Source organism: Cololabis saira, chromosome 5 (assembly GCF_033807715.1).
Source record: "Cololabis saira isolate AMF1-May2022 chromosome 5, fColSai1.1, whole genome shotgun sequence".
NCBI classification, from domain to species: Eukaryota; Metazoa; Chordata; class Actinopteri; order Beloniformes; family Belonidae; genus Cololabis; species Cololabis saira.
In genome coordinates this window covers 22968984-22984434 of record NC_084591.1, presented here as the reverse complement: position 1 = coordinate 22984434, position 15451 = coordinate 22968984, and the positions used below count along the sequence as shown (strand labels likewise).

At 41.5% G+C, this 15451-nt stretch overlaps 1 protein-coding gene across 5 annotated transcripts; it reads right to left on the bottom strand.

Moving 5' to 3' along the window:
* Positions 1-377: 377 nt before the first annotated feature.
* adat1 (adenosine deaminase tRNA specific 1) lies at positions 378-13952 on the bottom strand. Of its 5 annotated transcripts, none has more exons than XM_061721253.1 (9): positions 13617-13952; positions 11472-11540; positions 11297-11351; positions 11056-11186; positions 8789-9416; positions 7216-7361; positions 6255-6354; positions 6054-6140; positions 378-715 (listed from the first exon to the last, which is right to left on the bottom strand). In XM_061721253.1, exons 1-9 carry the CDS (start codon positions 13786-13788, stop codon positions 583-585), a joined length of 1521 nt encoding a protein of 506 aa, XP_061577237.1. In that variant the 5' UTR covers positions 13789-13952; the 3' UTR covers positions 378-582. The 5 variants fall into 5 exon arrangements, with proteins under 5 accessions (XP_061577237.1, XP_061577238.1, XP_061577239.1 ...); XM_061721254.1 differs by having other exon boundaries at positions 13629-13952; XM_061721255.1 differs by having other exon boundaries at positions 13635-13952.
* Positions 13953-15451: the final 1499 nt, after the last annotated feature.

The following is a 15451-nucleotide window of genomic DNA, read 5'->3' as shown; positions in this document are numbered from 1 at the left end:
ATCAATCAGCAAGTCATTTCATACATTTTTAGTGAACATGTCTCCTAAATGCATGCGTTGACAACTATCACAAGCAAGATTAACTTGATGGTTCTAACAAAACATGTGTCAGGTGTGCTGATGAAGAAAGTGACAGGTTATTCAGGTCTTCTCTCTCCAGCACTGAGAAACTCAGCTCTGTGTTTTCAGAGCACGAGCGCAGGCAGACAGCTGCACTCACAACGTGACCTGTGAAAATAAAGCCATCATCTGCAGACGACAAGGAGCGGTCATCAGGCTCGCAGAGCAGCAGGACAACACAGAAAGTCCCGCTGTGGAAACAGAGACGGCGCAGCTACGGACCAGCTGACCCAACAGGCGACAAGTGAGAGACAAACAAGGGAAATCAGAGCAAACACACGGGCTGTTTTATTAAGAGTCCGGACACACTGAAATGAGTTCTGACAGAATCACAATTTAAGGAGAGAGAGACGATACTTGCAGGTCAGTGGTTATTTCAGCATGTGACCTCTGGGTTTTAGCTCCAACAAAGGCTGCATTTAATCAGGCTCCACAAGGACATTCCTGCCGCAGAGCGGATTTTCAGTGAAAGAGGAGGAGTTTTCTGTCGCCGCGTGGCCACAGAGGAAAGGCCTGACTGCGGAGCTGATGCCAGGCCCGCTGGTACGACTGGGAGGCCTGCTTGTAGTCCCAGTAAGAGTGCAGGTCCACTGTCCTACACACACAGAAAGAGTAGGCATTGGTTTTGGTATTCAGGTGCGGAATACACCCATGCATTCACATACAGTACTTGTGGGAATGCAAACTCACACATAGTGGGTATAAAGAGTTTACACACCGCTGTTCAAGTGCCACGTTTGTGATGTAAAAAAAAAAGACAGCAAAACAAATAATTCACAACTTTTTCCACCTTTAATGTGACTTATAACCTGTACAACGCAATTGAAAAACAAACAGAAATAGTTCAGGGAGGTAAAGTAAAAATAAACAACCGAGATAATGTGGTTGCATAAATGTGCACACACTTTTATAACTGGGGATGTGGCTGTGTTCAAATTGAACCAATTACATTCAAACTGTTAAATTGGAGTCAGCACACACCTGTCACCAAATAAAATGCTTCTGATCAACCCCAAATAAAGTTCAGTTGTTTTAGTGGCATTTCCTGACATTTTTGTAGCCACATCGTCCAGCACAAGCCATGGTTTGCAGAGAGCTTCCAAAGCATCAGAGGGATCGCATCATTCAAAGATATCAGTCCGGTGAAGGCTACAAAAGAATTTCCCAGGAATTAAATACACCATGGAACACAGTGAAGACCGTCATCATCAAGTGCAGAAAATATGGCACAACAGTGACATTACCAAGAACAGGACGTCCTTCCAAGAAATGATGGTAAGATGAGAAGAAAACTGGTCATGGAGGCTGCCAAGAGGCCGACGGCACTGAAGGAACTGCAGGAAGTACTGGCAAGTACTGGCTGTGTAGTACATGTGACAACAATCTCCCATCTTCTAGGGTGGCAGGACTGAAGCCTTATCTTATAAAGAAAAACATCAAAGCCCGGCTAAATTTAGCACATTTGAAACATTTGAAATCTCATGTGGGATAATGTGTTATGGGCTGATGAAACCAAGGTTTAACTTTTTGGACATAATTCCAAAAGGTATTTGGCACAAAAACAACACTGCTCATCACCAAAAGAACACCATACCCACAGTGAAGCATGGTGGTGGCAGCATCATGCTTTGGGGCCGTTTTTCTTCAGCTGGAACTGGGGCCTTAGTCAGGGTGGAGGGAAATATTCCAAATACCAGTTAGTGTCGGCACAAAACCTTTGGCCTTGTTAGAAAGCTGAAGATGAACAGGAACTTCATATTTGAGCAGGACAATGACCCAAAGCACACATCTAAAATCCACCACAGAATGGCTTCACCGGAATAAGAGTCCAGACCTGAATCCCATCGAACATCTGTGGGGTGATCAGAAGAGGGCTGGGCACAGGAGATGCCCTCGCCATCTGTCAAATTTGGAACGATTTTGCAAAGAACAGTGGGCAAATATTGACACATCAAAATGTGCCACACTGATAGGCTCCTACCCAAAAAGATTGAGTGTTGCAATAAAAGCCAAAGCTGCTGCAACAAAGTATTAGTTTAAGGGTGTGCATATCTATGCAACCACGCTCTTTTACGTTATATTTTCCCCTTTAAAGGTTTCAGTTTGTTTTTCAATTGCGTTGCACGGACGGTTGGTAGGTGTGTGTCGGCTCTGTTTGTCAAGACTGGCTCAGGATCAGGTTTTCTGTAGGAATGCTCATAAACAAAAGGGCCTCTGTTCAGCCCATGAGGAGGATTCTCCTCCATAAGCACAATACATACGGACACAAGCCAATTCACATGCATGCACTGTCCTCACCTCAGGACTTCAGTCCTCTAGACTTAAGGCCAGGGCGTAACACATGGTGACAGGCCCCGGGGCAGATGTTTTTATGTGTCCCATCCCTAGTGGTGGACAGTAACGGAGTAAATTTACTTGAGTACTGTACTTAAGTACATATCCAGAGGATTTGTACTTTACTTGAGTATTAGATTTCTTTGGTACTTATTACTCTTACTTGAATACATTTCCAAGACAAATATTTTTACTTTTACTCGAGTAAATTTCTAGGAAGGCTAAAAAGTACTCGTTACTTTCAGGTCTGCTCTTTTTTCTTCTTCCCTAAAATCCTATTGGACACAAGCTGTTTTTGTCAAAGGAGGAGACCTATCACAGTGCACGCTCTCCACTGGGATGTACGTAAAGCAGAAATACGTCAAGCCTCCTCAAAACGATACCGCCAAAGTAGCCTGCGTTTGTCGAGACAGAGCCGCAACAATGGCTACGCCTGCGTCAGGAGAAGAAAGACAATCCGCTGAGTCGTCTCTATATTGCTATATTGTACTGATACATGTCCTTCCTGTAAAGTTAAGTGACTTCAACATTGAGTTATTGAAAGCAGAGATGTAGTTTTTTGTAAAGCAGTTGTCTTTGAGGGGGATCCAGACTTAGTTGGATGGTGCAGGTTCATTTGGTTTCAGTTCATGATTGTTAATAAACTCTGCATCATCTGCTGTCCTCTTATGATCCCATTCATTTGATTTGTTTTTGGTGTTTCTGCAGGTTTTATATAACATTGTGGTTCTAAAAGCAGCACATCAGTGCAGCTGGTTTCAAAGAGTTAATTCTCAGAAACAAGAGTTAAAAGATCCTTAAATTAATTTAGAAAAAATATAGTAATTTACTGATGTGGAAAATAAGAAATGTACTCTTACTCTTACTTAAAGTAAATTTAAAAGCATTTACTTTTGGATACTTAAGTACCTTTAAAAGCAAGTACTTTTCTACTCTTACTCGAGTAATATTTTGACTGAGCTACTTTTACTTGTAACGGAGTAAAGTTTGACCAGTAGTATTTGTACTCCTATTCTGTACTGGGGTCGAGTACTCTGTCCACCTCTGCCCATCCCTGCCCTAAACAAAAGCACACACCGTATGCACACACACGTGCCACCACTATAGAGAAGTGCTATTGTCGCCATGTAGGCTAACGTTCTGACTGGCCACACTCATTCTCCTCCTGTCCCCCCGGCGGTCGAGTCACATCAAATCAAACTTTATTTATAATCGCACTTTTCATACAATTGTAACACAAAGTGCTTTATATACCGTAATAAAATCAACATTTAACATAGTAAAATTCACACTCATGGTTAAAAAAACACATATACCATAGACATTAAAACATAATCATGAATAAATAAGTACCTGGCCTGACGCTGAGGTGAGGAACGATATCTTGGGGATCTATCCACACCAGGAGTTAACAAATTAAACATTAAAAACATTGAAATAAACCTAATAACCAAATAAAAAAAAAAAAAGTGACACGTAGCCTATTAAGGTAACAAAACCCTTTTTTTTTCTCCCTCCTTCATGGCCCCTGACGTCGTGTGGGCCCAATTCAACCATTAGTTGGGACAAGTACAGGTTACACAGCTTCAGTTCGAGTCGAGTCAAGCGTGTGACGTTGCTGAAGATGTTTTCACTATAGCAACGTGCAGATCTGTGACACGAGAAAGAGAGTTGCATGTGCCGACAGCGTGGCTTCATGATGTGAGGAAACAGACTCAACTATGGGTAACATCAGTAGAGAAATGTGAACTGGGACGACTCCAGATGTATCAAAGGAAAGCATTAGATGAAACGCAAGCGCTTAATGAAACAAGAGCTGATCATTTTTTCTTTGGAGGGTAATAAAGAACTGCTGTGGACTTGGACGTGTCTGAGTTTGAAACCAACCACGAGTAGAAGTCCTGACGCGGTCTCATTTGACATGTAAAATAGATAAAATGAAAGAAAATTATTTTCTTTCATCTTCAACCTTCCCTCTTGTAGAAACTCAATTTTCTGTAAAGCAAATTTTTTATTTTTTATTAATACTGAGAATTAATACTGAGAATAGTCAAGTGCTTAAAGTTGATCAATAATAACTTGGAAATAGTTTATCAACTATGATAATTAACACTTAGAAACACCTAAGAAAAAAAAGAAACATGATGTAATTATCTAATTATCTTTTCCAGACTATTTTAAAAGTTTTGAAACAAAAGAATTTCTGAATCAAGCCACTGTTGAAGAGGATGTTTTCTATTGTCACAAGTTACATGTGATAAATGTCAAAAACTAAAATCAACTGAAGACCCACACTGTATAGTAGATATCTATAATATAACCTGCCTTTAAAAGGAGCGTGGTTAAAACACTCCCAGCTGGATTATCTGATGGTAACCAGTGTAAACGTTCAGAGACCAAAAACAATCTGAATTGAAGCAGCTCTCACTTAAAACATAACATGTGTTTTCAGCAAAATTCCCTTTTTTTTTCTCTTTTCAAAATGAACAGGATTTTTTAGGGCTTCCAATGACAGGTTTAATAACAAAATACTCAAGTGTTAACAGTAGTTTGTTCGACATTTGAAGTTGACTTTTACACTCATATATGGTAGCAACTGTGCATCCTGTACAGTGTTTTTATATACTTAAGAGTTAAAAAAAAAATGTTGTTATGCACTTACAGTTATGCACTGTAAGTGCATAACAAAGTGTACAGTGATCTCATTATCACTTTCATGATTAGGGGGATCAGGTTGTATCTTGCAGTGATTAACCAAGATTAAACATCAGTCACAGACTGATGCGTCATTAAATCTTTAAGCCAGAATAAAAGGTGCTGTTTCTTCACTTGTTGAAGAACAAGTGAAGAAACTGACGTTCGTGCAGGTTTGCGTGTGGCATTTAGGTGTGTGACTGAGTGTGTGCTGTGGAAAACGCTGAGTGTGCTTCAGTACTCCGCATAAACTACGACTGTTTTCAAAACTGCGTATTACACAGTAGCGCGTGATGATTTTGCCAAAATGTAGTACACAGAATGTGAACAACTGAACAAAAATCATCTGGATGATGTGGGAACATTTCCAATGTGAAACTGAGCAGTCCTTGCATGCTCTTTCCCATAATGCCATGTGGCACTACGGTGGGAGCTGGTGACAACCAACAGTTACATGACTGGACTCTGCCCGTATGAAAACAACCTAAGAGTGTGGACAGATGAGTGACACTTGCATTGTGAAGGTGCTTTGAGTGGTTAACATGACTAGAAAAGCAGCATATAGATACAGTCCATTTAATATTTAGAGTCATGCATGTGTGCACCCGGCATGTACACAAGGGTGTGCACACAGACGCAGGACAATCCACCCAGGAACACAATGTCACAATTTGCTGTTTTATGTCTACAGGTAATGTGAAACCCTCCACCTCTGTTTGCAGTTTAAGTTGCAAACAAAATACAGCTGTGCACACACACAAACTCACAAACTGGGGCATGATTGGTTAAATGAGACGTTTGTAAGATTGTGAGTTACAGATCTGAGGAAAGATTCTCAGTAATCTTTTCAGACCATGATACCTTGGTTTGAGTTGCGTCATAATCCCAGTGACATGTGTTTTTACCTGAGCGAGTCGGGGAGCGCCGAGGGCTCCGTGGCCGCCACCAGAGACAGGAAGGAATGAAAAAGCTCCAGTTTACACAGGAGAGACCTGAAAACATGAACATTGGAAGAAATACTTCTGAAAAGGTCTATATTGATCAAAATATAACAAATAGTGAATTCTCAGTACATCACATTGGTGAAGTAAGGATATTGGTGTAACCTGGCTTTGGGTGTGCCCAGGTCCCGCTTGGTGACTCCGTGTTTGTAGCCGTTGGCAGTGACATCTAGTGGCTGCTCGGCCACATTACACCAGCTGATGGCTGAAATGCAGGTGACTCTGTTAAACTCATCATTTTTCTCCCAAGGAGGTATAAAACGATGCCAGACCTCATTGTGCACAACTTAAAACAGTGTAGCTTCATTGAAACGTTGCGAGGTCACATCTGCTTTCTATTATAAAAGGTGTCATAATTAAACTAAGAACTGGACAATGATGACCATGGACGTGTCAAGGAGCTGAACTCTTGAAAGACTCGAGAAGAATGGACACAGATTCCTCTTCCAAAAAAAAGAAACAACTACTGGGGTCAGTTTTTAAACAATTAAGAAGTGTAACTAAAAATAAAAATGAAGCAGCACATGAGAAAATGTATCAATCTCAACCTGTTCTGGGTCGGCCGCTGGATACTCTGAACACAATTTCTCTTGCATTTTTGGACGAGGGCTTTTTATCTTCTAACCTTTTAATCACTAATTGAAAAATATACATCCTTCATCCTTTCTTTTATCCATTCATTCTTCTAAACTGGAGCAACTGATTGGAAATGCACTGCTGGAGAAACTTTTGCTTAAAGTAGACAGAACCCCTGTTAATCTAATCTAATGCAACTATTTGGACCTGATTTTTTACTGCATCCTTTTTATTAATGGAATAGTCCGATCACCTTAATAGGCTACCTGTCTAATATATTTCATTGGCATCCTAATATATTAAAATGAAACAGACAGAGATGTTAGCAATTTCACGTAAATCTCAGTTCTCCATCGTACATGGATGATAAAAGAGCAAATGCCTTTTTGTTTTCTTCACTGTGAGAAAACCAGCATAACCTTTGCCAGTAACATATCTGCTGGATTACACGCAAATGAATTGTTATTTTGTGCGGGGGCCACGAGTCTACCTGCTCCACAGGGAGAGATGCGGCCCTGAGACGCGTGGTGTTGGAGCTTGGTCTGCGTTTGGCTGAAAGGGAACTCCAGGCTGGACTGCAGCAGCACCGGTGAACAGAGAGAGAAACCAGCAGGGAGGTTGGAGACATGAAAACACCTGCAAGTATACAAAAGGACAACTGTTATCACAGAGGAGAAAATAATCCCCATAATAGCAGGGCTACTACTAGTCTTGGGCAACACGCCTATAAACAATAGCGTTTATTGTCCATTGTGACTCAAGTATGCGCAGCCGTAATAGGTGAGCCACAATATGATGAGGGGCGGGCAGGAAAATGATCCTGCAAAGCTGCAGACTCTTAGAAAAATGAATGAAACCGTGTAGGAATCCATTTGGGGAGGTATCAATCTGTCGGAGTGTTGTGTCGGACCAATCCGTGACCTGGCAGCTGCAAAACAAACTCTGTCTGACATGTCTGACCTGTCCAAGCAAATGGTTCCACCAAATCACTGCCCAAGCTGCTTTGGAAAGCACCAGTCCTTTTACAAACAGAGATTTAAGGAGGATTTACATGTGACTCTGTGACAAAGCATCTAGTGCGTCAAGTCAGTTGTGACTATGTAGAATTAGTCTCTACATACCTTCTGTTAAAACTCCACCTCGAAGCTTAAGGCTGAATTATGCTTCTGCGTCAAAACGACGCCGTGTCTACGGCGTGTGGTTTTTGTACACGCAGAGGACACGCCGTCACATGCGCCGTCAGTGACGTGCACCTCCCAAAAATTGTAACTACGCGTCGAGGAGACGCCGACCACACGCAGACCGAGAGGGCTGTGATTGGTTCGTTTGAAAGCGAAGCATTTCCGGTTTCCGGTTTGAAGCAGTAGTGAACTTCCAGGGCTTTTTTCTTCGTTTATGTGTGATTTTTTTTGTTTTTGTTTTTTGCACAATAGTTGTCCTTATTTCTTTGATTTACTGTGACCGGAAAAAGTCGGATAAACCATTCAGAAAAAGATCGCTAACTAGTGGCCGCGGGGGGTACTGCACCGCGACCAAATGGAGAGACGGAGAAGTCTGAACGGTTCGTGACGACGTCACGACTGCGCCGTGTGCTCTGCGTGTGTGTGACGCAGAAGCATATTTCAGCCTTTAGACGTCAGTGGAAACGCAAAAAAGACGCAGTTTAACTAATACTTTGACTGCTTCAAAAACGCATCATGATGTTTGTGTTCTGGATACCGAGCTGTAAAAGATAAATAGGTATCTGGGTATGAATGATAAGCACACTTATTTATCCAGCCATCCCTTCTCTATCCCTGCCTAATCCTGTGCTGGGTCGCAGGGTAGACTTACTTATTGACTGAAAATGAAGAGAACAATCGGCCGTTTTGTTGAAATGGTTAAAAAAATGTGCTCATGCTGAAACATGAAGTAAGAATTAGAATCAGCCTTAAACCTTTAGAAAGAAACTTTTCAAAGTGCACACGAGCATTCAGAAACAAACCGAGGGAGAAAAGCCAACTTCAGCTAAACTATTTGTATTACTTCATGACTAGATTAAGCCCTTCAGCATTACTCCTCACCTTGAAACTAGAGCTCTGTGTATGACCTCCTGGCTGCAGGGACACTGCCCCACCACCACGGTGCTGAAGTACAGGCCCTCTTCCAGGTAATGGGACAGCAGCGCTCCCTGGAAGCCCAGCACCCCCCACCGGGCCAGTTTGTCACTGCACGAGAGGGACAGGGTGGGTTCTCCTCGGCCCGGCTTCACCCGGAGGGCCCCAGTATTGTGGTACCCCATCCCAGGAAGGAGGAGGTCAGCAGGGCCACCTGGGACACACTTGGCCCCCGTTCTGTGAATGTCCGGGACCTGCGGATGCTCCCCAGCATCATCCGCTTGACTCGTGTCTGTGCAGCTGCTGGAAGTGATCTCTGGCTGTCCCTCAGCTCGCGATGCGGCTTCAGAAGGTGTTTTCAGGAGATTACGCGCCGGGTTCCAGGATTCAGGCTGTTCGATGTCTTTTTGTGGCGACTCTGCTGGCCCTCGGTCCACCACAAGAGCCGACTTCAACTTGTGTCCTTCACCTTGTTCCTCAGCTTTCCTTTTCAGGTTCCCTCCTCCATCGGCCCCTTCACTGCTCTTTACAGATGTGACAGGAGGGCAGGGCTGCGACTGGAAGTCGGTCATAGGGATGATGGATGCATCTCCACCTGGTGAGAACAACAGGTTTGAGTCGGCGTAGTCTTACGCAGGAATGCAGCTATGTGCAGCTCAGGAGCAGCAGCACTATTAGTAGCAGCTATGTGCTGCTAATCAAAGTCAGTTGATTAACTGATCACCAACATATTTAATTGTTACATATCATATACATATACATACACACACATATATATATATATATATATATATATATATATATTTCTATTTCTATCACACATACTCTATATATAAGTATATATGTATATGTTATATTACCGGTATACATGTTTCTGGTACACGCACACACGTATATGCACATATATTTTTCTTCTTTTTAAAAAAATGTATTTTCATATAATTCTATCTTTTATACGGGTGTTGGTTTTCGGGGGGTGTTTTATTTCTCCTTTCTTGGTTCTTGTATATGACAGTGCTGAGTGAGTGAGATGGAGATTTCATTTCCCCGAAGGAACCTCCCAAAGGGATTAATAAAGTCGTCTGAATCTGAATCTGAACAAATGCAAGCACATCTATACAAGTAGACATTTTTGCAGTTTTCTGGTCTCCATTTGGGTGCATATTAACACAATGCCAAGGATAATTGTAGAGAAGCAATTTTAGCAAGGTACAAAACTTCTCTTGAACATGCAATATTTGCAAGTAATAATAAGTACAAGGAGTGTTTGAACAAAGAAATAACGAATAAATAAATACATGTTTGTTTGTTTCCAGTTTACAAACACTGGGTCTCATTCCGTGAGTAGATCTGCACATAAATCAGCTCCGTCCTAAAAACAGACTCTGAATTGAGGAAACGTTGCATCACACTCAGATTTGACTGTAAAAACGTGTGTACGTTCATGCACGGCGACTGACCACATGTAGAGGTTTAATGGTGCTCTGTGACCTGCATGTGTGGCTGTGGACATGGTGCACACATCAAGTCTGTCACAAAAGCTGCAGATAATCACAATGCTTCTCTAAATGGAGACACCTCCCTTGCAGGAATAATACCTGATTGAGACGGCAGCAACATATACACATATACACATATACACATACATATATATATATATATATATATATATATATATATATATATATATATATCAATCACTTTCCTCCCAGGTGAACCCAATAACACGGTCACTGAGTGGACTTGTTCTATTACGTGTTATATCAATGTATTTTGAAGCAGCCTGGAAGAACTTGCTTTCAACACATTTTATGAAACGAAAGGTTGGAATAACTTATTAAGCATTCATTTTTTTATAGCTATAAGTTATTAAATGTTTGTTCCCCCAAACTTAGAACTTTTAACAGATCCAATTAATCAAATTGCTGACAAATGCAACTTTTAAAAGCCAATCGATTCACAACCATGGTTGGGGTTAAATTATAAGCAACTTCTGTTTCAGATGGCATGTGCTCCTGAACTCAGACAGCATACACACAAATTCGCTCTGCTCACGTTTTGCTGTTTTGTGACTTAGAAGATCTTATCTTATCTTAAGAACGACTAATAGAGTAAACATAATTTCAGGAGTTTCACATATTTTTACTTGCCACTATCAGATGCTGACACTGATGTTAAATAAATGCTGTGAAGAAGATGGTATGTTTGTCACACTGGGAACATACTGAACTCACAGGGAGTGTGGCTGGTAAAGAGGAGGAAGGAAACTCCGGGCCGAAGCTTCCACTTTCCTCGCTGAGCAGACGGACAGAACACAGAGCTGCTCTGACCGCTCACAGCCCTTCGCAGCTCCTGGATGAGATACCTGATAATAAAAATACAACAACATCGGGCATCTAAACTCCGTCACGTATCAGTACAGACCACCAGGTTGCAAGGTCACAGAATTGGGTGGAAATAAACAGAAAAACGTACCTTATGCAACCTCTTCTGGCTATAACTTCTGCATGGCTGTCATTAAGAACGTCACCTAAAAAAAGTCCAAAGAATCAAGCATAAAATTGTGCTAACCTGCCAAAAATAAATCACTAGTAGAAGACAGTGTTTGAAATAAAAATGACATCCAACGATTATTAACAGGACCACACACCATTGGGACTCATAGCTGTCTTTCCAATACATTTAGTCCCGGTTCCCATGGAAACGATCTCCTTCTCAGCTGTAAAAGAGGAATAAACATTGACAACACACCACATCATTCTTTTATCTTATTTTTGGTGTGTGTGTGTGTGTGTGTGTGTGTGTGTGTGTGTGTGTGTGTGTGTGTGTGTGTGTGTGTTGTGCTGTATGTAGTTGCTCTTTCAAAGAACTGAAGGTAAAAACAAAGTCATTTTTTGCAGTGTTCTGTTGTGGAATTTTATAAATTGCACAAAGTAAAGTACAGATCCTTAACAAACTACAACATCGGTGAGCTCGAGATTACCAAAGTTTATTGATGCGCAATCAGGAGAGTCAGCTGCAGCACGCAGGCTAGACAGTTGAGTCTGAGGCAACATGTTGTTTGACTTCTTTTATAAGGGAATGGGTAGGACCTGACAGACCATTGGAAGCTAGTAACATAAAAGACAGGAAGCCCAGACTTGAATCCCATTGAACATCTCTGGAGAGATCTGAAAATGGCTGTGCACCGACGCTTCCCATCCAACCTGATGGACCTTGAGAGCTGCAAAGAGGAAAGGGGCATAACTGCCCAAAGATGGGTGTGCCAAGCTTGTGGCGTTATATTCAAAAAGACTTGAGGCTGTGATTGTTCCGTAATTGGGAATTAAAAGTTGCGTTCCGTATTGAACCAATACAGACAAATATTATGCTCTTATTTATTTATGTCATAATATACAGGTGAAGGTCGGAAAATTTGAATATATTGCAAAACTTCATTCGTAGTAAACTCAACTTAAGGTGAAACAAATATATTATTTCCAACTACATGCAAAGTGAGATATTTCAAGCCTTTATTTGTTATAATTTTGGTGATTATGGCTCACAGTTTATGAAAACCCCAAATAAAAAAATCTCAAAAAATTAGAATATATTATGAAATCAATAAACAATTCAATCATCAAAATTAACAAATAAAGGCTTAACATATCTTGCTTTGCCTGTTATGAGACTATGTAATATACATGTATTAGTTTCACCTTTTAAGTTGAATTATTGAAATAAATTAACTTTTACACCATATTCTTCACCTGTATGTATATTATACATCTTGGCTGATGGACATACGTAGCATAGGAGGATATTTCAGTTGCTAGTATGGTTGGCTGTCTGTACAGTCATGCAAGTTCAATGCTATTAAAGCACTTTAAACTTTAAACCAAAGCATTTTCTTTTTTCATATATAATAAATACATTTCTATGCATTTTAGAAGTTTTGGGGATGTCCCTTTTTTTGGCGCCTGCGCTGCTGAAGTCGGGGTGTCCCTTATTTCTATTTCTGAAAGGTGGCAACCTTACTCTCCATGCTCTCCGCCGGACTCCCAGCCAGCAGCAGGACAGGGCGGTGCTGTACCGTACCTGTACCCAGTACTCGAGCTGAGGGGGGACGGCAGCCCCCAGAAATAAAAACGGTCAAAATCATCCTCCCTGTAAAAATGCCATCCCCCCTTTCCATCTCTTATGTCATTTCATCAATGAATGTGGTGTTACTGCTATTTCAACATTTAGAGTCATCACCAGAAAAATAACTTATTTAACAATTTTCACCTGTTTCAAGTACATTTTCACTTGAAATAAGTAGGAAAAATCTGCCAATGGGACAAGATTTATCTTGTGTAAGTGAAAATCTACCTGAAACAGGTGAAAATTGTTGTTTTTTCCAGTGATGAGTCTTGTTTTAAGTGTAATGAGATATTTTTACCAAAATGAGACATTTTAACTAGAAATAAGACAAATATTCTTGTTAAGATTTTGAGTTTTTGCAGTGATTTTACTTATCCTGTGAAGGACAGAGTCATATTGATAAGTTCATAAAACTGTTTTTTATTGTTGTGTTTTGATGTATTTGATGTAAGCCCAGTGGATATTTAAAGCTTACAGAAGGCTGCATTTAACTGCTGCTATGTCATTCCTGCAGTATTTCTGCAGGTGTTTTGGTCAGTGCTATTATTTGTAATATATTATATTATTTGTAATCAGCACAAATGATCTGTCCCCATATGATAAAATCCACCATCCCCCCTGATTTTTTCTTTTACAACTCGAGTACTGCCTGTACCTGTACCTGTACATGTACCTGGGTCTGTACCTGTACCTGTACCTGTACCCGGGTCCGGGTCTGGGCCCCGGCAGACTCGCAGCACGGCCGCCAGCAGCGTCCACTCCCGGCCCGGCTCCGGCTTCCCTCTGCGGGCCAGCTGGCCGAAGCGCTCGTAGCACAGCCGGGCCACTTCATCCGCGTCTATCATGTCAGCAGCGACGGCTGACAGGGGGCACAAGTATTAACCACACTTCATTTATTTTACTTGGTTCCGTTGTCTGCCCACCGCTTGTTTCATTCAGCTTCACCAAGACCGTGAGAGATGCACGTTGCTGCCATGGTTACTGCACAGTTACCGCCATTGTGAGCTTGTGATCGGGAGCACGATTAAATCATTTCCGGGTTGAGCAAAAGTGAGTGGAACTGTCAAAATAAAAGCCCTATGGCCATATATTACTGTCATGTGCAGTTATATGTGACTGTATATGAACACTATTTTCCTGAGGCTACATATCTTAGACTATGTAGCATATACATCTTATTAAGACGGATGTTATATCAATAATTTCAAGCAGAGTAGTTTTTAATCTCCTAGTTCAGTGTTTCTCAATCCTGGTCCTTGAGTACCACTGTCCTGCATGTTTTAGATGCTACCCTGCTTCAGCACACCGTGATACAAGTACCTGTGTCATCAACAGAACTGTGCAGACCTTGGTGACAAGCTAATTAGGACCTTGAATTAGAATCAGGTGTGTTGGTGCAGGGAAACATCTAAAACATGCAGGACAGTGGTACTCGAGGACCAGGATTGAGAAGCACTGTCCTAGTTAAAATTTGTGCCAGAAGTTTGTAGTCGTTATTCAAAAGTGTAATAGGTCTGAGGTTGTCAACAAATCTTTTATCTTTCTCTGATTTGGGGATAAGGACAATAACTCCTTGTTTCATGGTTTTTGGGAGGTTGTGGTTTCCGATAGCCTCTACAACACCTGCAACAGGAGTTCTCTTAAAGAGGCCCTATTATGGCATTTAATGTATATTTTAAACAGGCCTTGAATGTCCTAAAAACAATCAAAAGCTAGTTTTTTCTACATAAATCAGAAATTCAGGCTCTGGGCCATGTCTCTATTTTTACCGCTTCTAACCTCCTTCTCTATGAGGGATTCTGAGAGGCTGGGCTATGATAATGAGGCTCTGCGCTGATTGACTGCCTGAATGACGTGTAGCAGGGGAGGGCACAAAGCCTCGCTCCGGGCAGAAGAGTAGCGGCTCCGTACACAATTAAAGCATGTCCGATGCGAGGGAGCTTCAGCGACAAAATCAACTCCATTGCTTTATTTTCTATTGGACTGTCCTAACTGGCCGTGAGTTTAACGGTTTCAGTGTGGACAGAGAGCGTCCGATGTCACGCAGCTCGATAGTCGGACGCTCGCATGCAGTTATGCCACGGTGTAAACGACTCCCTGGGATCTTAAAGCCTGAATTATGGTTCTGCGTTAAATCGATGCGTACCCTACGCCGTAGGCTCTGCGTTGGTGTAACGCAGAACCATAAATCAGCCTTTACCTCGTCTTCACACTAACAGTTCTTTACTCCGATTCCTCATCATTTCATTTCTTATGTTACAAGACAAATGAATCATGTTAACTGTAAAGAAATCACAACACTGAATGTGCACAAATGCCAACTTTATTGTTAAAAAAAATAACATGTATGCACTATTGCTGGCTCAAGGAAGGGCCGTGCATCTTCTGAAGGTGTCGTTGAACAGCTTCAGGTGCATTACTTGGAAGATCTGAAACCATAAACAGAAAAAATGTATTACTAATAGTAACACCGGAGCTACGCTAAATACTTAGCCCATGCAAATATCA

Coding starts and splice junctions, on each gene's coding strand:
- adat1 (XM_061721253.1), bottom strand. CDS start 13,788: ATGATAGACGCGGATGAAGTGGCCCGGCTGTGCTACGAGCGCTTCGGC. Junction 11,187..11,296: donor GCCAGAAGAGGTTGCATAAG/GTACGTTTTTCT, acceptor TTTTATTATCAG/GTATCTCATCCAGGAGCTGC. Junction 7,362..8,788: donor CACAGAGCTCTAGTTTCAAG/GTGAGGAGTAAT, acceptor GTATACTTGCAG/GTGTTTTCATGTCTCCAACC.